The 23,695-nt window shown below is 43.4% G+C and overlaps 1 protein-coding gene and 1 long non-coding RNA gene across 7 annotated transcripts in view; one reads left to right on the forward strand and one right to left on the reverse strand.

Annotated features, from left to right (window-relative positions):
• Positions 1-23,695, reverse strand: part of LOC141075867 (cyclic AMP-responsive element-binding protein 3-like protein 3) — a 227,420-nt gene that overhangs the window by 134,073 nt on the left and 69,652 nt on the right. For 4 of the 6 annotated variants that reach the window (XM_073563031.1, XM_073563030.1, XM_073563029.1 and 1 more), the window contains 2 exons: positions 5,458-5,586; positions 4,424-4,658 (listed from right to left, as the gene is read on the reverse strand). In XM_073563031.1, the coding sequence (XP_073419132.1) occupies positions 4,424-4,658; positions 5,458-5,559 (337 nt within the window). In that variant the 5' untranslated portion in view covers positions 5,560-5,586. Of the gene's footprint in view, positions 1-4,423; positions 4,659-5,457; positions 5,587-9,829; positions 9,956-23,695 lie in introns of those variants that run through there. The other 2 variants (XM_073563028.1, XM_073563027.1) reach the window with 1 other exon arrangement.
• LOC141075868 (uncharacterized) lies at positions 10,468-20,246 on the forward strand. The gene is made up of 2 exons (XR_012227351.1): positions 10,468-10,561; positions 20,099-20,246. It is a non-coding gene; the product is annotated as an uncharacterized lncRNA (long non-coding RNA).

Here is a 23,695-nt window from a genome sequence, read left to right on the forward strand (position 1 = left end):
GTTAAGGGAATTAGAGAGAAAAAGATCGTGAATGTAAGTCAGTTTGTTACACACAGACCGTGCATTCCAGAGAGCACATTGGAAAGTGAGAGGAGCTTCGTCCCACTGAAAGGAACCCTGACAACTACAGTTCCTTAAAACTGGAGTTCCTCGCCATAGTCTGGGCTGTGACTGAACGATTCAAGCATTACCTAGCTTCAGCCAAGTTTACCATCTTCATGGACAACAACCCTTGACTCACTTGGAAACTACCAAACTAGATGCACTGGAGCAGTGATGGATGGCCCCGCTGTCTAACTATGAATTTACCATCAAGTACCGAGCGGGGCACAAGAATGCCAATGCTGATGCGCTGTCCAGAATGCCTAATCTGCCAGATGCAGGAGAAGACCCTGAGGCACTCGAAGAAATAGAGTTACCTGCCTTCCACCGGCCAATTGCGGCCCAACGTGCCCAAGGAGTGAGAAACCGACGGTCTGTCGTGAAAGAGGCCACCCTAAATACATTGCCTCATCATGACTGGGCATAAATGCAGGATAACGACCCCGCAGTCTGCCTGGTAAAGGAGTTACTGTCGCAAGCTGACTCAGGCCCAAGTCCAGATGCTCCTGAGGAAACCCAGCAGATGTGGAAGGAAAGAGGCAGGCTGTTCATGTATGAGGGAAAGCTGTGCCGGAGGAGTATCAATGCCCGCACTCATGAGTTGGTCTGGCAGGTGGTAGTCCCAAAGAGAGAGGCATCGATGGTCTTGGAGGCATACCAAAATGGAGCTGAACACTTCGGATGGAAGAAGTTGGAGGCCTTGCTCTGGGAGAGATTCTATTGGGCTGGTATGAGGAAGGCCATTGAAAATTGGTGCCGGGAGTGTGGACAATGCAACCTGCGTAGGAAGGACCGTAACAGCCAGCGAGCTCCTTTGCAGCCAATAATAAACAAACAACCACTTGAGTTGGTCGCCCTGGACCATGTGAAGCTGGTTCCAAGCCATTCAGGCTACGTTTATGCTCTTACCATCATTGACCACTACTCGAGATTCCTGGTAGTCGTGCCTGTCAAGGATCAAACAGCCAGGACAGCAGCCAGAGCATTCCAACAGCACTTTTGTCGACCACACGGATATCCTGAGCGAGTGCTTACAGATCAAGGTCCAGCCTTTGAGGCAGAAGTGTTCCAGGAATTCTGTGACTTGTATGGTTGCAAGAAGATCAGGACAACACCGTACCATCCACAGACCAATGGCATGTGTGAAAAGATGAATCAGGTGGTGATCGACCTACTGAAGACCTTGCCTTTGGAAGAGAGGAATCTGTTGCCAGAAAAGTTGCCAGATCTGGTAGACCTCTACAATCACATTCCTGTGAATTCCACCAACTGCACTCCAGCCTACCTAATGAGAGTGAGGCCTGGCAACCTGGCTATTGATTTGGATATGGGAGTCCTTACACCTGAGGTAACATCACCAGATGCTGACTGGGATACAGAGCGGCAGCAACAGTACCGCAGAGTACAAGAGTGTGTAGAAAAGAGTCTAGCTCAGGCGAGACAAAAACAAGAAAATAACTATAATCAACATGCACCTGCAGTTCCCTTGTCACCAGGAGAACAAGTCCTAAAGAGGAAAAGGAGGATGCATAAATTGGATGACCAATGGGAAGCTGAACCCTACACCGTCTTACCATCAAACTTCGACAAAACCAAAGTGTGCCTTAGCAGTAAGGTTGGAGGAGAAACTTCATCAGCAGTATCGAGGGATCATCTGAAACTGTGCCCTGACCAGCTAAATGACAGAATGGAAGAACAAAACAACCTTCAACCCACAGAAGAGGAAGAAAAGGTCAACACTGTACTCTGAGAATTTCCTGCAAACTGGACAAGAATGGATCAAGCCATCGTAGTTCCTGTCCTAATCTTTCCCCAGCCTACTGCAACTGAAGTAGCAGAGACTCAAGACAACTCTGAAAATCAGGAAGTTCATGTCAGCGGATGCTACACCAGCAGTGGAACTAGAGAATTCTCACCCTGCCAGTGGTGAATCTGTCATGCCCACAGTGAGTCTAAGAGTTCGTAGACGGCTACTACCCAGTTTACCAACACCAGTGCTACGTAGGTCTGTCCGTAGTACCCAAGGTATACCACCCCTAAGGTTTTGTATCTAAATAAGTTATCCAAATGGTAAAATGTAAATATGCAACTGTTTAAGTTTATGTGCCTACAGAGACTCTGTAAGAACTTTTGAACAATCTCAGTTTGTTTTGATGGACAATGGGACCACAGGACTATGTGTGGTCAAAACTAACTTGTACACAGTTACCAACTGCTCAGGAAATGGACCATGGACATTGACGCATGGACTAATCGTCACAAGGACTATTTTTGAGCTTTGGTTTTTGTAATTTTTCATTTTTGAAATCCTGTTACATTTCCAATTGTTAATTTGTTAATATGTTTGCATGTTTTTCTTCAGTCCGGGAGGACTGAATTGCACTAGGGGGGAATGTGGCGCCACCAGGAGTATGATCGCCACAGTGGCATTACCTTCCTCCTAGGGACTGTGATGTCATGCTTGGAAGCAATGAAGGGTCTCTCTATCAGTTAATACAACACACAACACAGTTCCCACTCCAGGCCAGCAGAGGAAGCTCTGAACCCAGAACTGGGGGAAGAGCTGCTCTCTGGGGGCCAGGAAGGAGAAATTAGGGAGTTTGTGTGAGGAGGGCAACGTGTGTGGACATGAGGAGAGGAGCAGGAAGACTGAGCAGAGTTCAGAGCTCACTTCAAGCTATAGCGCATGATCTGGAGCACGGTCTCCAAGGTTGTATGGATACTGATGTTCCTGCAACAGAAATCGGAGGAATAGGAAGCTGTAAATGCTCTGTTCACACATAAGACTAGGAGGCACAACAGCAACAGGTGAGCCAGAAGAAGAAGAAGGCTACAGCTGTCTGCCATACGAGAGAGTTCTAAATGAACACAAGCAAGTGGAAATTCAGTGTAACACAGTACTGCATGTACCTAAAATAAGCGCTAGAAAGGAGACTACACAACCCATCTGCATAGAGAGATTCCAAAGTTGCTTCCAGGCCGGCCAGCCTCTGTTCCTTTTGTAATCTGGAATTCTGGACTGCATTTACCAAGCAAAGGTAAAAGAAACTGCACCCTATTGTGTCCTTGCCTTCTTCCTGCAAACTCTCCAGCACTGCTACATCTCTGTGCCAAACACTACACCCTCTTCCTCAACACCTATCCTCTTCATCTACTCTGCCCTGGGACTGCAGCCCTGCCTGTGGAGGGTTACAACATCATTGCTGCACCACACTATCTGTCCCAGAGGATCTGTTTTCAGTGTCGGCTTAACATCTTCATTGTCGAGCACCACAGGTGGCGTCACGTATCATCCACTCATAAACTTTAATCATCAGCCACACTATTCTTTTACATGGACTCCCAGGGGCACGGACCGGGTCACCGCTACTGTGACACTTCCCTCTGAGATACCGGCCCGGTACCGAGTACCCCACTGCCCTGGCGGGCGATCCACTGAACAAATCAAGATATTTTTTAATTGTTATGTCCATTTTGTCTTCATGTTCATACCATTAAAGGGATTCTGTCAAGCGGATCAACCCTAAGCCGTCTATATGGGCATGTAGGTCATAGGAAGCTGAATAAAATGATACCTTGGTATCTGTGATTGCATGTCTTACTCCAGAGAAATCCACAATTTTCTTATATGTAAATGAGCTGTTCAAATCTATAGGTCGGACACTGCTCTGCATAAGAATCTGTCTCCAGACCGTATTATAAATGAAAGGCGGGGCATTACCAGTGTAAGATATGTAATAAATAACACAGAACAGTGGAACTGAACTGTGTCCACTTACAAACACATTTGCTGCAGTTCTCACAGCTCTGCTGTATTGTAACAATGGCTGCCTGTGAGATGGAAGCTAAAGCTCAGAGAGGGACCTGCAGAAGTGTCAGTTAAAATCACACACCACTCTGCAACGAAATCAGGAGAGCACGGAGCAGCCATTACGTATCACACGGGTATTTTTCATAAAAAATAATCTCTGGAGGCAGAGTCTCATACAGATCAGTGTCCGACCCATAGTCCCAAACAGCTCATTTACATATAAGAAAAATGTGGATTTCTCTGGAGTAAGACATTAGCTCACAAATGTCAAAGTGTCTTTTTATTCAACTTCTCAGGACCTACACATAGGCATCATAGATAGATTAGGAGGGTTGATCCTTCTGACAGATTCCCTTAACATATCAATTCTGTAATTTCCATAATTCCACAACATCATCTTGGTGTTTCAATTTCAATATTGAGGAGTGTATTGCTGACATTATTGTGAGTTAGTAATTTATTATGCTGTTTAACTTAAAACAAGCCTCCTCTTTTAATTACATAAAATACCTGAATTTTCACCCAGATCAATAGACATGTCAGGTTCTTGTAAATCCGTCTGATTGTGCATCATATGGTAAGAATCTGTATAGTAGTACTGGCCAGGGCTATCCTGTTGGTCTGAGTGGTTATCTTCCGAAAGACCACTATCACTAGCAGCAGGCGACCAGAGATTTGAGTCTGAGGAGGAATCATTAGGTGCCAGGAGAAAAGACAAAAATGCCTCTTCATCCTTGGTAGGATTCTGCATCAGAAAATACAAAAAATTAGAACAGATAAAAATAAGAAAACAAATACAACATATACTCCCTCTGTACAAATCACTTCCCTCTGTACAAATCACTTGTCAGACCACACTTGGAGTATTGTGTGCAATTTTGGACGCCGGTGCTCAAGAAAGACATTACTGAACTTGAAAGGGTTCAAAGGCGAGCTACTAAAATGATAAATGGAGTTGGTTCACTACAATACCCAGAAAGGTTATCAAAATTAGGTCTATTTACTCTAGAAAAGAGAAGACTTAGGGGAGACCTAATATACTGTATATGTACAAGTATATCAGAGGGCAATACAGAGATCTCTCCAATGAACTGTTTGTACCAAGGACTGTGACAAGAACAAGGGGGCATTCTCTTCGTTTGGAGGAAAGACAATTTCTGCACCAGCATAGAAGAGGGTTCTTCATGGTAAGAGCAGTGAGGCTCTGGAATTCTCTTCCTGAGGAAGTGGTGATGGCCAACTCACTGAATGAATTTAAGAAAGGAATGGATGCTTTTCTTGTGAGTAACAGTATAGAAGGTTACGAATAACAGAATATTATAGGTAGATGGTTGACCCAGCTTAGGAAGGAATTTTTTTCCCTATGGAGAAAATTGGCTTCTACTCTGTGGGTTTTTTGCCTTCCCCAGGATCAACAATGCAGAACAGCTGCACTAAAATTAGGCTGAACTAGATGGACATAAGGTCTTCCTTCAGCCTTCAAAACTATCTTACTATGTTATGTATGTAACATTGCTAAATAAGCTGTAAATATATATACCAACATTTGTTTCAGATGTCCACAAGGTTTCAGCAGTTGAATATTCATGGCGCAGAATACCATCTTGGCAATCAAACAGTAAATCGAGAAGCTCCACACTCTGCATATCTTCTTGATTGAGCGCACTGGCATCCTAAGTATATGAAAGGAGAAAGGTAAGGTTAATGACGTAAAATTTAGGAAAATAAAATTATTCAGAGGGTATATATGCAGATTTTATCGAAGTGCCATTTTTTTTAAAGTGCCAGGGCAGTTAAACATGGCAGTTGGACAGGTCAGGAGACAGATAAGCCATGATTATGGCTGGGGTCACACTGGCAACTGCAATGAGAGAAACTCACGAGAGTCTCTCGCCTCAATACCCGACACTGCTGCTGGCACTCACGACCGAAGTGTGCTGCTGCATGTATTTCTATGCAGCTGAACGCTCCGGTCCCGAGTGTCGGGTATTGAGGAGAGAGACTTGTGCGAGTTTCTCACATTGCAATTGCATGTGTGATCCCGGCCATAATCACACATTATCCCCCTGACCCTATACTGCTCCCCCATAAATTCACGCCCAAACTCTATTCCTCATCTTAACACCTTTCCACCACAAAATATGGCCTAGCAGACCTCCTGAGTCATGCGGCCCTCCCCTTAATCCCCCTATGGGGATACAGTCCGGGCCATTACTTGACTTCGGAATGTATGACTATACGGCCTTCTATACATGGCCCATTGAAACCCCCCTCTTAACTATAAATAAAAAACACAACACTGCGTGACATTGGATATAATGGCCACAGCAGCCACATTTATTAAATAACATATAAAAATAAATAACATTAAATAACACTAACCCCTTTACCCCCGAGGGTGGTTTGCGTGTTAATGACAGGACAATTTTTACAATTCTGACCACTGTCCCTACATGAGGTAATAACTCTGGAACGCTTCCATGGATCCCGGTGACTCTGACAATGCTTTCTCATGACATATTGTACTTCATGATAGTGGTAAAATTTATTTGATATGACTTTCGTTTATTGGTGAAAAAATGGAAATTTGGTGAAAATTTTGAAAATTTTGCAATTTTCCAAGTTTAAATTTTCATGCCCTTAAATAACAGAGATATGTCATATAAAATACTTAATAAGTAACATTTCCCACATGTCTACTTTACATAAGCACAACTTTGGAACCAAATTTTTTTTGTTAGGAAGTTATAAGGGTTAAAAGTTAAATAGCAATTTCTCATTTTTATAACACCATTTTTTTTTTAGAGATCACATCACATTTGAGGTCACTTTGAGGGGTCTATATAATAGAAAATAACCAAAAGTGACACCATTCTAAAAACTGACCCCTGAAGGTGCTCAAAACCACATTCAATAAGTTTATTAACACTTTAGGTGCTTCACAGGTATTTTTGCAATGTTTAAAAAAAATGAACATTTAACTTTTTTCATAAAAAAATTTACTTCATATCCAATTATTTTTATTTTACCAAGGGTAACAGGAGAAATGGAACCCCAACAATTGTTGTCCAATTTCTGCTGAGTACGCTGATACCTCGTATATGCAGGTAAACCACTGTTTGGGCGCATGACAGAGCTTGAAAGGGAAGCAGCACCATTTGACTTTTCAATGCAAAATTGGCTGGAATTGAGATCAGATGCCATGACGCGTTTGGAGAGCCCCTGATGTGCCTAAATAGTGGAAACACCCCACAAGTGATACCATTTTGAAAAAAGACCCCCTATGGAACTTATCTAGATGTGTGGTGAGCACTTTGAACCCCCAAGTGCTTCACAGAAGTTTATAACGTAGAGCCGTAAAAATAAAAAATCATATTTTTTCCACAAAAATGATCTTTTTGCCCCCAATTTTTTTTATTTTTCCAAGGGTAACAGGAGAAATTGGACCCCAAAAGTTGTTGTGCAATTTGTCCTGAGTATGCTGATACCCCATATGTTGGGGGTAAACCAATATTTGGGCACATGGTAGAGCTCGGAAGGGAAGGAGCGCCGTTTTACTTTTTCAATGCTAAATTGACTGGAATTAAGATCGGACGCCACGACGCGTTTGGAGAGCCCCTGATGTGGCTAAACAGTGGAACCCCCCCCCCACAAGTGACATCATTTTGGAAACTAGACCCCCTAAGGAACTTATCTAGAAATGTGGTGACTGTGAGCAATTTAAACCCCCAAGTGCTTCACAGAAGTTTATAACGTAGAGCTGTAAAATTAAAAAAAATCATATTTTTTCCATAAAAATGACCTTTTTGCCCCCAGTTTTTTGAAATTGGACCCCAAGAGTTATTGTGCAATTTGTCCTGAGTACGCTGATACCCCATATGTGGGGGTAAACCACTGTTTGGGCACATGGCAGAGCTCAGAAGGAAAGGAGTGCCAGATTTTACTGTTATGGTCTGCAGGTGCCATGACCCACTGGGAGAGCCCATGAGGTGCAAAAACAGCATAAGTGACCCCATTTTACGAACTACACCTCTCAATGAATTCATCTAGGAGTGCAGTGATAGTATTGAAACCATGGGTGTGTCACAGAATTGTATACCACTGGGCAGTGAGGACAAAATAACTACATTTTTACCACCAAAATTTTGTTTTAGTCAAAGATTTTACATTTTCACACAAGAAGTGGGTAATAATTACAACAAAATTTGTCCCACAATTTCTACTGAACGTGGCAATACCACATATGTGGCTGTACAGTGCTACTTAGCCATGCGGAGAAACTCTGGAGGAACGGAGCGCTATTTGCCTATTCAAGTGAATGGGTCTGTGCACATGTCAGTGCGTTTCCATGGACCGTGTGTCCGTGGACAAATCACGCTGACATGTCCGTTTTTTAGTGTCAGCATGGGCCACAAAACATCCAGCACAAGTGCATACGCATAACACACATGGATTTCATCTATGTGACACGCATCAGCGCCGGGGAAGAAGTGTTACAGTAAGCGCTGTTCCCTGCCGCCAGGTGCTGAACACAGCTCTCATCATTCTCCCCTGCTTGGGCAGATTGCCAGCAGAGCAGAGCAGAATGATAAGAGCTGTGTTCGGCACCTGGCGCCAGGGAACAGTGCTTACTGTAACGCTTCTTCCCTGGCGCCCGTTCTTGTGGTTTCTGATGCTTCACACGCATGCCACAAGTGTGCCGCAAGTATTACACACATGGAAACTGACATCTCTGGTACCGGACATGTGAAAGAGGCCTTATAGCGGGTTTTTCTGTTTGGCAGCTGTCACACACTAAAAGACACTTTTTATTGCAAAAAATTGTTTTTGCATCACCATATTTTGAGAGCTATAATTTTTCCATATTTTGGCCCACAGAGTCTTGTGAGGTCTTGTTTTTTACGGGACGAGTTGACGTTTTTATTGATACCATTTTCAGGCACATGACTTTTTTGATCGCTTTTTATTCTGATTTTTGGGAGGCAGAATGAATAAAAACCAGCAATTCATGAATTTCATTTGGGTGGGGGGCGTTTATACCGTTCCGCATGTGGTAAAATTGATAAAGCGGTTTTATTATTTGGGTTTGTATGATTACAGCGATACCTCATTTATATCATTTTTTTATGTTTTGGCGGTTTCATACAATGAAAACTATTTAATACAACGTATGTCCCTGCGTACCCAATGTTAAAGATAGGTACGCAGGGAAACGCAGGACGCATACAGAAGTAGGCGGAACGTAGGCGGCGCTTCAGGGAGGAAGAAAGGAAGAAGTAGGCAGCCATCCGCAGCCCTCCTCAATGCATATGGGAACCTAGCCTAACGTGGTAAACGCCTGCAGACAGTTCTGAAAAGTGCGAGGAATAAGGCGATAATGCCTAGGCTCCTCCTCGTCCTTCTTACTCTCATCAGGCTTTACCCTGTCCAGATTAAACTTCTCTAATGGTAACAGAGAAAAAAATTCCATGTACTCATCCTTCCATATTTTTTCTTGCACCTCTTGCTTCAAATGAGCCCCTAAGGGGTCATCAAAACAAACATAGACTTCACCCTTCGCTCTGCCATCCAACAGTATCGTATTCACTGGAGTCACAGCAGCCGCTGGTGACGCAACCGTCTCATTAGCCGCAACTGGAGTAACCACAACCGGTGTGGGAATCCCTCCACTAACAGTCACCGGGGTCTCCTCAACCGCCGCTGACCCTGAACCTCCAGCGCCACCCTGCCAAACTCTGCTAGGACCTGCCACAGGTGACAAAAAACCCCGCACCATACCAAAACATTCCGACGCCATATCACTCACACGTTCATTACCCGCTGCATTATTAGCTGTTAAACCCCTCTGAAAATAATGGTCCCTCAAATCTACATCATCTACATTCCCCTGAGGCACATGTAAACCACGTCACTTGCCAGGCCGACTACGAGGAAGCCTCGTAACAGCCGTTTCGTGACCTCCAAGGTGATCACCCTCACTTTCTTCGTTGCCAGATGAAATATGGTCCTCTTCTCCAGAGGCAGAGTCAGGCTCGGGGACATCGCCAGGTAAACCCGACATAGTCAAACCACCGCTAGAACTGGACCTCCTATCCACAATAGTGCCTCATCTGGGAGGAGGAGAGACTTCAACTGCATGTCTGCGGCCCACATCCCTGGCAGCGATCTGCCCTCTCCTGTGGACATCGCACCAGCCCTCGCTGCTGTCGACCTCCAGGGTGGGTCATCTCTTATCACCCTGCACTGGTCTTCCGGATCTCCGCAGCCGAGGTCCTGCTGCTCGTGAAGCCTGGGCACTGTGGGGATGCACCAGCCGCTGATCCGGGTCAGTTCCAGCTGACAAGATCTCTCTCCTGCTCCCTGCTGCTGCATGGGCTCGGCATGGCTGTGCTTGCCGCTTTTCTGTGTCAGCTCCAGCTGTCCAATTTACCCTCGTGCCTCTTTCCGCTCCCTGGGCCTGGCTTTCTTCAGGGTCAGCTCCAACCTGTCTGATCTCCTTCGCCTGGCTGCTCCCTGGGCCCGGCGTGGCTGCACCAGCTGCTCTTCCGATGGCTCCCTCCTCCCTGCAGCAGCAGAGGCCCTGCTCATCTGTGCCGGCCGCACTTTCTGGTCAGTGGTACCACATGACCAGGATGACAACGCAAGAGGGTAAGAGCAAACAACATGAGTCACCCCTGCTCATGGACTAGGCTGACGCCATGGAATGCCTCCAGATCGGTGCGTGGCTGATTTAGGCTGGGGCGGCACCGGCGATCTGGAGGCGTCCCTTGAGGGGCTTTGCAGTTGGAACCTGGTCCGGGGAGTCACTTCTGGGCTGAGTCTCTCCAACGGTCTGGACCTCCTGGCACATCTCTGAGGAGCTGCGTCTGCAGCCACCTCAGTGGTCCGCTCTTCAGCCTTCCACTGCTGCAGCTGGTCCTGGAGCCACTGCTGTCCCCTGCTCTCAGTTAAGGCTTGGATCTCCTGGACAAGAGCCTCCATTCTTAAGGATTCCACAGATATTCAAGGTACATTAACACTATCCTGAATTAACTACCCCCAACTACCCCTCACTTTATGTACCCCCCACAGGGATTCCTCCCACTAGCCAATCAAATAATCACACATTATCCCCCTGACCCTATAATCCGCCCCCATACATTCATGCCCAAATTCTATTCCTCACCTTAACCCCTTACCACCACAAAATACGGCCTAGCAGACCTCCTGAGTCATGCGGCCCTCCCCTTAATCCCCCTATGTGGGATACAGTCTGGGCCATTACTACATTCAAAGAATGTAGGTAATTTGCATTGCAAAATGTATTCACCATATGTATTTGTATAATTTATATTCTAGCTTCTGCAGTCACTCACATCTACCATCCCATCACACACTCTGTGCACTTAATAAATATCAACCCACCTCTCCTCTTCTAATCTTAAACCATACAGATTCATTCACTCCCACCACACAATCATAAAACATGAGATGTTCTCACAAATTACTGAACCATCTGCTCACTCTGTCTATTATGCTTTTCCTAGTCGCAGGAGAAATCTCGACCAAATTCCAGAAGTTGGACACCACTGCCCCTGCTGCTCTCTGTATGGTGAAAAAGCAACATCTTTATTGAAACAGGAAGCATAAAAACATGTTTAAAAAAGAGGTAATGTAGAAAAAAAATATCATTGGATAAGTACGGTATGCAAAATGTATTTTAAATCTGTCTTACAGTATGATTAAGAATAATCATATACATATACACGTATATATTGTTAAGTGGCAAACCCATATGAAAAAAGTATAAAAAATATAATGAAATACCACACTACTATATCGTATTGCATATACAGTATAGTAGTACTATACAGCTCTGGCAAAAATTAAGAGATCACTTTATAATGTTCAGTTTGTCTGATTTTTATTAGCTATATTTTTGAGTAAAATGTAAATTGTTCTTTTATTCTATAAACTTCTGACAAATATGTCTCCGAATTTCCAAGAAATAAATTTTGTATTTTTTTTTTCTGAAAATGAGAAATGGTCAAAATTAGAAAAAAAATGCAGTGCTTGCAGACCTCAAATAATGCAAAGAAATCAAGTTCATAATAATTTAGAAACAACAATACACATGTTTTAACTCAGGAAGAGTTCAGAAATCAATATTTTGTGGAATAACCATGATTTTTAATCACAGCTTTCATGTGTCTTGGCATGCTTTCCACCGGTCTTTCACACTGCTTCTGCTGCAGAAATTTAAGCAGTTCTTCTTTGTTTGATGGCTTGTGACTATCCATCTTCCTCTTGATTACATTCCAGAGGTTTTCAATGGGGTTCAGGTCTGGAGATTAGGCTGCCCATGACTGGGTTTTGATGTGATGGTCTCTTAATTTTTGCCACAGCTGTATATGCAACACGATGTAGTAGTGTGGTATTTTATATATTTTTTTATACTTTTTCAATACTGTGGGACAGATTTAAAATACATTTTGTATACTTACTCGATGATATTTTTTCTCTGCGTGACCTCTTCTTTTGACATGTTTTTATGCATCTGTTGATTGTTTCAATATTGTTTTTTCATACTGAGTTTTTTGTTTATGGGAGTAATCTTTGTAGGATATTATGTTGATTTATGGTGATATCACCTCGACCAACACGGGAACTGCTGCAACCCACCAACCTACTGTCTACTTCCCCACCATCCTGTAGCATGTTACCCCGAAAGGGCAGGGTCCTCTCTCCCCTCTGTATCAGTCTGTCATTGTTAGTTTGTTTACTGTAAGCGATATCTGTAATTTGTATGTAACGCCTTCTCATGTACAGCACCATGGAACCAATGGTGCGATATAAATAATAATAATATAATAATAATTTACACGCCCTAATATGTGTAGGACCTTGTTTGGGCTTCTCTGTTATGGTGGACTACATTTTTCACATACTTCACAGGTGGAGGTGTTGGTCTACTCCTCTCAGCAAAATGTCCTTTCCAGGTTATCCCCCCAAGTACCATAATTAAAGTTTGTTTATTTGAAGGTCCGCACTATCAGGGTACGTGCACACGCTGCGGATTCTGCTGCGGATTGATCTGCGCGGATTTAGCAAAAATCTGCAGGTAAATCCGCAGGTCAAAAGACCTGCGGATTAGCCTGTGGTTTTGCCCTGCGGTTTATCACCTCTAAAATGGAGGAGATGGTAAACCACAGAGGAATCCGCAGAAAGAATTGACATGTCAATTCTTTCTTTGGATTAGAAACCGCAGCAAATCCGCGTGGAAAATTCCGCACTGTCTGCACTGCGGTTTCCATTTGCCATAGGATATTATGGTACTGTACACCGCAGCAGAAACTCCTGCGGATCCGCAGGACCAAAACCGCTGCGGATCTGCAGCAGAATCCGCAGCATGTGCACACACCCTTAGACTCTACCATCTCTTTTCCCTATGAGTGGCTGTTGTATATCACCCTCCTGGCCCCTCCCATCAGTTCCTGGAACACTTGGCTACATGACTCCCACAGTTCCTATCCTGTGACATCCCCATCTTCATCATGCGGAATTTTAACATCTCCATTGGTGTTCCCCTCTCCCTATCTGTCACTCACCTTTTAGCTCTAAATTATTCTATCAGCCCTTCACAGCTTACTAACTGTCCTACGCATGACGACAGCAATACTCTGGACCTGATCTTCTTCCGGCTCTGCTCACTGCATAATTTTACAAACTCCCCTCTCCTGCTCTTTGACCACCATCTTCTTTCTTTCTTTCTCTGTCAAGAACTGTCACACCGCTCAGAACACCCCCACTTACCACACGTATAGGAATCCACGTACCATTAAAGCTTCCGAAGAATATGAAGACATAATTGGCCCCTATCTCCTCCTTCTCATGTCCTGACATGAGGAGAACATTTATTAAACCAATAGAAAATTTGTATTTTTTTAGTTGCCTTGCTATCACACTGCAACATTGGACTAATTAAAATTATTGCCATTGGTAAATTGTGACATTTGCGTATCTCTGCACGGTTTGCACCAGTTGAATAACTAGATAAAACTACGCTATTTATTTAATCAATAGAAATTTTGAAGGAATTTTTAGATTGCCTTTATGAGACACACTAAAACATTATAATGAAACACTTCAAAGTGCCCTGGATGAAGCTGCATCTTCAGCACATAGAACAACTTGGTATAGCCGGTGGCAACCCTGGCACATGCTGTAAATACATTTTCTCCAGAAGTGCTGCAGGTGCACTGAACATCTGTAGAGAAAATCCAATTTGGGCGAATATTTCATCCATTATAAGTTTATGCCTAAAACATACAACTCTGCCCTTCACCTCTCCAAACAAACCTAATTCAACACTGTTATCACTGCACTATCCAGCAATCCTAAATAACTCTGACACTTTTCATTCTCTCCTCAATGCAAGAGTACAGGCTCCTACTACCAAACTCAGTGCTGACAATCTTATATTTCAAAGAAAATATTGACCACATCTGACTGAAAATTTCTCCCAAATCACTAGCATTATGCATTCTCCTAACTCCTACACTGCATTTAGCTCACTTTCTGTTATTGAACCGTCCACAGAGGAAGTAGTAAATAGCCTCCTAGCATCTTCTTACCCTACTACCTGCAGTAGTGACCCTACTCCCTCACATCTCCTCTAGTCCCTTTTCCTGGTTGCCACCAATCACAAAAACTAAAATATTTAATCTTTATCTCTCTTCTGATATAGTTCCCTCCTTATTTAAACACAACAGCATACACGTTTTTACTTAAAAAAAACTATCACTCAACCAGAACTTCTTGACCATTTACAATCTGATTTCCACTCTTTTCACTCTACTGAAACTGCCCTTACTAATGATCCGGCGGTGACCCGCGTCAAACACAACATGTTGGAATTTGATGTGGTCGCCGCATCGTCAAAACGACACATGAGGAGGCATCCGCATACATCCGCATGACCAGCTTACCCAATGTTAAAGATAAGGTATGCAGGCCGCATGCAGAAGTATGCGTACATAGGCGGAGCTGACCGGAGGAGGTGTGGCAGTGGGCGGAGCTTCAAGGAAGAAGTCCGCAGCCCACCGCAACTCCTCCATACGCAAATGTGAAACTAGCGTAATCCCACAGTCTGCTCCTAATCAATAAACTATACAGCATAATGCAAAATAGCAGAGATCTCCAGCATGTACTTGCAATGATGATGTGAACTGTGAACTTTTTGGAATAAAAAAATCTCCCTATATGCTCCTTTTACTTTCACTACACTCACACTATGCTCTCCCTACACTATTTCCGGCTGCAATGTGCTCAAAATAGTGCCGGCAGGGATTAAATAGATGGTGCCGAATGTATTCTCTCATCACTACTAACTATCCCTGTTTTGCCCATACAAAACTTTCTTCAAAATCAGGACCCTCATAGCATCTGTTCATACAACCGCCACTCACTAATAGTCCCGTGTTTGTACTTGTACCGATTATGGCTGGTGACCTCTTCATGCAGCGTTATGTGAATCCCCCCTATGTATTTTAATAATGGCCGGACCATACAATAGAAGCATTTTTTTTACCATTCACCTTTTGTGTCTCCCCTATTTCCTCATAGACTGTAAGCTTGCGAGCAGGGCCCTTGCTTCTTTTGGTATCTGTAAATTTATGTGTTATTCTGTAATGTCTTTATTGTCTGTACAAGTCCCCTCTCTGTCAAAGTTTGGGCACCCCAATCAAAATTACTGCTATTGTGAACAGTTAAGCAAATTGAAGATGAAATGATCTGTAAAAGAGCTAAAGTTAAAGATGACACATTTCCTTTATATTTTAGGCAATATATATATATATATATATATATATATATATATATACACTGTATATTCATCTATTACATTTTAAAAATTACAAAAATGTGCTGATGCAAAGGTTTGGGCACCCTGCATGTATAATACATTGTACCACTCCCTTATAAAAGTATTACAGCTTGTAAATGCTTTTTGTAGCCAGTCAAAAGTCTTTCAATTCTTGCTTGAGTGATTTTCATTCATTCTTCTTTGAAAAATTCATCCAGTTCTGTTAGATTCCTGTGCCGTCTTGCATGCGATGCTATTTTGAGGTCAAGCCACAGGTTTTCTATGAAGTTCAGATCAGGAGACTGTGAGGGCCTTTCAGCTTGCACATTTTGAGGTAGTCTATTGTGGATTTTGACATGTGTTTAGGATCATTATCCATATGTAGAAGCCATCCTCTTTTCAACTTCAGCTTTTTTACAGATGGTGTTACGTTATCATCAAGAATTTGTTGAAATTTCATTGAATCCATTCTTCCCTCTACCCGTGAAATGTTCCCTGTGCCATTGGCTGCAACAGAACCCCAAAGCATGATTGATCCAGCTCCATGCTTAATGGTTGACAGGGCCGCCATCAGGGCATGACAGCCCCTACAAGTGTATGGGGCCCGGTGAGTAGGGGAGGCCCGGGCACGCTGGCAGCCCGGTCCTTGCTAGGGCCCCCCTACATTTTGTTCAGGCTTCTCCTGCATTATAGTAAATCAAAACTCCGCACCTGCAGGGCCCCCCGTACCATGGTCCAGCCAGCGCCGCAATCCCCCCCCCATGCACAATGTTCCAGCCACAGTGCCACCCTCACATGATGTTACATGCTGCTCCGCTCCACTTCCTCATTCCGGAGCAGAGCAGCATGCTGTGTGCCACATGGGACTGGGAGGCAGTGGGAGCAGTCGGACTCGCAGAAGACGGTGGACGGCGGCGGGACGGCGAGGTGCAAACCGACAGCAGGCAGAGTCGCAGAGTCACGAGGCGGCGGCAGACAGGGTAAGGTAAGTAGTCTGTGTCTCAGTCTGTCTCTCTCTCTGATGTCTCCGGTGACCGTGGGCATAGGCTCATGAAGGGGACAGGATTGGATACAGGGGACATGATTGGACATACAGCAGGGGCATGATTGGAGATACAGCAGGGACAGGATTGGAGATAAAGCAGGGACAGGATTGGAGATACAGCGGGGGCAGGATTGGAGATACAGCGGGGGCAGGATTGGAGATACAGCATGGGCAGGATTGGAGATACAGTGGGGGCATGATGAAAGACACGGCGGCAGGATGAAAGAAACGGGGGTAGGATGAAAGACACGGGGGCAGGATGAAAGACACTGGGGTATGATGAAAGACACGGAGCAGGATGAAAGACACGGGGGCAGGATGAAAGATATAAGGGGCATGATTGGAGGCACAAATGGGGCAGGATTGGAGACACAGATGGGGCAGGATTGGAGACACAGATGGGGCAGGATTGGAGACAGATGGGGCAGAATTGGAGGCAGATCATGCAGGATCATGGGGCAGGATGGATACGATGGAGACAGATGGGGAGATCATATGTGGCACAATGGATACTCATGAGGGCAGGATGGGAGAATATATAGCTGAAGCCAGGAATGAGACACACGGGGGTCAGGATGGGGGATATTATTACCATGGGGCTAATTAAGGGATATTATTACTGCAGTGATGTATTTATTTTATTTTTTGAGTATACTGTTTTAAATGGGGGGTGGTCCTCTTACTGTGTAGAGTGATACTATGTTGCCTTTTTTTCTTCATGTGATGTTATGTAGAAGTTGGGAAAAAATAAGTAATGTGTTCTGCAAGCGGAGCTCTAGATAACTGTGTTATTTCCTGCAGAGACGAGCCCTGGCTAGAAGAAGTGATGGCGATCTGTGCTGGATGAAAGATGAAAAGCGAAGATGAAGATCTTCACCTAGAGACATCACTGATGAGCTAGTATGTTACCTATACACTGACACTATACACTGTATACAGAGGTCCTGTGAACAATGTCACCAGTGATCACTGTATTACCTATACATTATATACAGAGCTCCTGTGTATAATGTCATTGATCACTGTATTACCTGTACACAGACACTGCATACTAAGTACAGATCCCCTGTGTATAATGGCACTTATGATGATAGTATTGTTTTTTTTTTTATTACTAATCAGTATTGTAGTATTCAGTCACTATGTGTTGGTAATATGTGGTCTGGACATGATGTTGGTGTATTTGTCCCTTGTTTTTGTTTTAAACATCTTTTTATTGGTTTAACAAAGAGAAATAACATTACATGTGACTGATATGATCAAGCATTATTAGTTTCTTACATTTCCAGTTTGATCTTACTAATCGTATATTCACATCTCATCTATTACTGCTTGATACTTGTTGCTATGCAGTAAACCAGGTAGTATTCGTCTAAGTTTTATTGCTTAAACTCATGAGTCACAGACAAAATCTTTGACGTAGATCCCTGGAAAAGATGTACACATCAGTTGTAACAAAATAAAAACTTTTAGCTGAGTAGAAAGAATAAAAGTTAGATAGAGAAGTAGAGTGAATAGAAGGGGAAGTAATTAAGGGTGGGATGGAGTAGGAATTCCAGTCAGGGGGTGATGTCCATTCAGCAGGGGGTTTTGCCCTATTGTCTGAATGGTCAACCAATGTTGCTCCAAGTTTAATTGGTCTTAGGGCAATTTGATAAATTTTACTAAGGGTTTAGTAGTTTTAAGTATTCATCTGTTTCTCTAAAGAGTGTCCACGGTGCCCAGGTCAATCTGAATTTACCTATCTTAAAGGTCGTGCTGGCTATTATTTCTTCTATGTAATATAATTGGTTCACCTTGTGCAACCATTCTGCCAGGGTAGGACAGTCCTGTGATAACCAATGTAAGGGGATAAGCATTTTGGCTGCTGCTAACAAAAACATAAGAATTTTTTTATGTTTGTATTGTGCAAGATCGCTTGACCAGTTTAGAAAAATCAATTTCAAGGATGGGGGGTTTGGAAGCTGACAAAGTCTTGTTGCAATTTTAAGCACTTTCCTCCAGAATGGTTGAATATTTTCGCACTGCCACCATATGTGTAAATAAGATCCCCTCCTCTCTCCGAAACATCTCCAACAAATAGAGGGTGCATCAGGCTGCCACTTCTTTCTAGTGTCAGGGGTGGTGTACCACCTAGTAAGGACTTTATAAGAATTTTCTTGGACCTTCACACAGCCGGAAGGACCATGCGAGTTTTTATATATCTTTTCAACCTCCCAATCTTGCAATACAACCTCAAGGCCCCTTTCCCATTTCATTATAAATGCTCGTTTAACCGTGGTTGAGTGAGCCAGGAGCATCTGGTAAAGCTTACCCAACACGCCCCTTGGTTTATTTCTCTGAGTCAGCAACTTTTCAAAAGCGTTCAACTCTCTGTGCGGAAGTCCAGATTGTAAATACGATCTGATCGAGTTTTTGAGCGTGTTGTAATGAAGGAAGTTAATATGATAGTGTGGAAATCTCATTTGTAAATCTTGCATAGGGAGGATCACACCATCCTCCATGAAAGCATCTAGACTTTTGTTTATTTTATGTAGAGAGTCTGTGTCCTTAAGAAAAGGGCGATCTAAATAGAGGCCAGGTAGGTCCCCTACTTTTATCAGGGGTGATGGAAGTGGCATTAGTGAGGTTGAGAATCTGGCCCAGGTCCTGATTAAATTTTTTGTTATTGCATTTGGGGAGAGAACCTTCTTTATGAAACCCGTTGGCGAGTGAAGGATAGTAGAGATTGGTACTGACAGTGACTCGCTAGCAATCCCTGTCCAAAGTTTGTGATTACTCTCTCTCGTCCAGTGGTATTTTTGTGGGTCCGGTAATCCTATACCCCCTTTATGTTTAGGTATGGAAAGAGTATTATAGCTTATTCTATGTCTTAAGCCCTCCCATATATACTTCCCAAAAAGAGATCGGACCTTCTGAATAAACGTGTCAGGGACTTTAATTGGTAGCATTCTGGATATATAACTATACTTGGGTAAAATAAATCCTTTGATGAGATTTTTTCTTCCCATTCAGGAAATATAGGGTGCTCTCCATGACATAATGGCTTCAAGAGTATCATCGAGAAGGGGTACAAAGTTGAGTAAGAAAAGGGAGTTCCAGTGAGGACTCAGTTTAATACCTAAATACTTAATATATTTAGAGTTCCATTTTATTGGGAATTTAGCTTTCAAATTTTGGATTGTTGTATGTCGAATATTTATCCCCATCGCCTCAGACTTCTCTAGATTAATCTTAAAGTTCGATAACTCTCCAAATGCCTCAAACCTCTCCAACACCACTGGAATTTCTTTTTCAGGGACCGATAGGAGGAAGAGAAGGTCGTCTGCGAACGTCGCTACTACATGTGAGGAGTCCGAGATCTCGATACCCCCTATTGCTGGATGCTGTCTAATACTCTGAATTAACGTCTCAATGGTTAGGACAAATAAAGCTGGTGAAAGGGGGCAGCCCTGACGTGTGCCATTTTTGATTTCAAAGGGTGGCAAAAAATCCCTGTTTACCCTTACTTTCGCAGACGGAGACTTATACATTTGAAAAATGGCGTCTATAACTGTGGGAGGAAAACCAAACCTCGCGAGAGTCTCACGCATGAATGTCCAGTCCACCCTGTCAAACGCTTTCTCTGCGTCGGTGCCCATTAAGACTAGGGGTTTGTGGTGGCTGTTCACATGCTGCATCAGGTACAGTACTCTAAGGGAGTTGTCTCTTCCCTCCCTACCCCTGACAAAACCTACTTGCTCAGGTGAGATGACTGTGTCGAGGATCAGGCCTATCCTTGTGGCTAACATCTTTGCAAATATTTTTAGGTCATTATTTAATAGTGAGATCGGCCTGTAATTACTGCATATTTCGGGGTCTCTACTTTCTTTGTGTATTAAGGATATGTGTGCTTCCAGTGTCTGTCCTGCAAAGGCCGCACCCCCCAGTACACCATTGCACAGCTTCAATAAAAACAGACTCAACGTGTCCTGAAAAGTCTTATAATAGGATGCCGGGAGGCCATCTGGACCAGGGCTCTTGCCCATAGGACAGTCCAACAGGGTAGACTGGAGTTCCCCTATCGTGAAAGGGGCTGTCAGTTCCTGTTGTTGTGTTTCAGACAAGGTAGAGAGGTTTATAGATTGTAGGAATTCCTTTATATTCATTCGGCTTTTTTCTAACTGTTCTACATTCTCTCCCGCTCGCAAATCATACAAGGTGGAATAGTACTCGCTGAAAGCTGAAGCTATAGCTGAAGCTATCCCATCTGGGTTTGTAATTTTGGCTCCATCCGACCCCTTTACCGTATATATAAGAGACCTAGCCTTACGCTTTTCAATCAAGGTTGTCATAAATTTTGACATTTTGTCTCCATGAGCAAATACCGTGTTTCCATCTAGTATAAATTTTTATTGAGTCTTTGTTTAGTAAGTCTCTAAGAGATTGTCTCTTCTGTGAGAGGAGAGCTAAAGCATCAGGGTCCAGTGTCATTCTATGATCTCGTTCTAGTGTTTGGATCTCTTTATAAAGAGTGTCGTTTTTTTCTTTTCTGCTTTTATTCATATGCGAGGCCATAGAAATCAATTCACCTCTTATTACGGCCTTGTGAGCCTCCCAGATAGTAGAAAATTGAATATTTTCACTCAAGTTGATCTCAAAGTACTCTTGAATTCTCTTTTTTATTTTATTTCTGGAGGGTTCATCTGCAATTAAAGTTTCGTTTAACCTCCAAGGGATATTATTTGGTCTATGGCCTATCATAAGTTTGTTTATTAAGATGGAGTGGTCGGAGTGAACGCTCGGAATTATTTGTGAGTCTTTCAGATGTAAGGACATCTGGAATGGGATAAAAAGATAGTCAATTCTACTATAAGACGATTGCACTTGTAAGAAATGAGAGAAGTCTCGTACAGTGGGGTGGAGAAATCTCCAAGTATCAATCAATTGGTTCAGATGTAGGGTTGTTCGGATGCGTGTTAGTGCATTCTTAGGAACACTAGATTTCCCAGTAGAGGAGTCTATTGGTGGTTCAAGAGGAACATTCAGGTCACCTCCCAGGATCAAAGTGACCTCTACAAATTGACTTGTCTCTCTCATAATTCTGGAAACCAGGTGTCTTGTTTTGTGTTGGGGGCATATACACACCCTATCGTGACCAATTTGTGTGCCAACTTCCGCTTTATGAAAATATATCTACCATCTCTGTCATGAACCATGTCGATATACTGAAATGGTGTATTTTTTGCAAGAGCAAACGAGTGGAACCATGTATTATAGTAGTGTTTCTCAAAACTCGGGATTTTTTCCTGTATAAAGTGGGTCTCCTGCAGGAGTGCAATGTCAGTCCCCAATTTCTTAATATGTGCCAATACCGGAGCTCTTTTAATTGGCGCGTTCAGACCTCTTACGTTGTATGATGCTATTGTCGTTTCTTGCATACGATCAGCCATGTCGGATCAGTGGGCGCCGGGGCTCAGGACAAGATGAAAGGTGATTCGCCGCTGGATATGGGAAAGGTTGGGGAGGGGAAGAGAGAAAGGTAAAAGACAAAAACATTAGCATATATTCAACAAAAAGGGCTTGTTGTTCTTTGTAATAAGCAAAATTTCAAATACCACTGTAATACCCATCAGGGAGTGTAAAGGAGAAAACATGACAATTTTTCAATTTGTTCCATATGTTAACTAGGCAGTCTCTGTGGATCAGCTTAAAGGATCCATACAGAGATGGTTAGGAGACAAGGGTCCCTAATTCAATCGCTGGAGGAATGCTGCTTCCCTGCTTGTCTTTTTCTGCTTCTTTGTTCTTTAGAGTTGCTCGCTCTTCACCAGGGTTCTTGCAATGGTAGATCCGGAAGACTGAAATTAGTGCGGGCGAGACGAAGATCAGGCAGCGAGTAGAGTTGAATACCCAGCTCTGCACATACTTTGGCAATGTCGGAAGATTACTTAACTGTAAATCTCTTGCCGTCTGCTGTGATGAATAGACCAAAAGGGAAAAGCCATCTGAAAGGGAATTGTCTCTGCTTGAGGGCGTCCGTAAAGGGTTTCAATAAGAATCTCTTAGACAAGGTTGATGGTGCCAGATCCTGGAAAACACGAATTGTAGAGCCTTTATATTCCAATGAGCTTAGTGGCCTTGTCTTTTTGAGAATTTTCTCTTTCATGCGGAAGTCCAGAATTCTGCAAAATATATCTCTAGGGAATTCTGATTGTTTGGGCTTGGGTTTTAGTGCCCTATGTGCTCTCTCAAGAATTAACATCTTTCCTTCTTCTGTGTCCAGCATAGGCAGAAAGAGTTCATAAACAATGGCTGGTACATCCTCTCGGTCGGTCGCCTCCGGCACTCCCCGGACTCTGAGATTGTTTCTTCTGTTTTCAATATCTTCCATTGCAGTATAGAGGGAATTGATATGATCTTCCTGTTGCTGAAGGCCCGTTTTTAGATCCCCAGCGAAGGCGGACAGTTTCGGCTGCGCCTCCTCCAGCTCCTCCACTCTGCTGCCAATCTGCTGAATGTCCTTTTTAATTGTAGATAACTCTTTCGCAAGGGGGGCCAAGGCTGAGGACAAAATACTTTTAATGAAGCTTCTAGAAATAGGTTTATCTGAGTCCGCAAAGTCAGAAGGATCCTCCTGCGATTCCTCCAAATCTGGGTCATTACCTGGGTCCTTATACTGCGATGGCCCTTGTTTGGGTCCACTTTGTTTTGTGATAAATTTTTCCATCTTTTTGGTTGTTTGTGACCCACTATTAGCGTTTGTGTCAGCTGATCTACCAATCTTGACTATGGTCCCTTTTTGCTGAAAAAAAGACTGGTGATGTAGTAAGTTTCGCCACTAAAAACCGTTGGCAGGTATCCAGACTTTTAAATATAATATCTCTCGGCAGAAGTGGGACGAGAGATCAGAAAG

The sequence above is a fragment of the Dendrobates tinctorius genome, unplaced genomic scaffold (genome assembly GCF_039654945.1).
Source record: "Dendrobates tinctorius isolate UK_male_01 unplaced genomic scaffold, ASM3965494v1 ptg000377l, whole genome shotgun sequence".
NCBI lineage: Eukaryota > Metazoa > Chordata > Amphibia > Anura > Dendrobatidae > Dendrobates > Dendrobates tinctorius.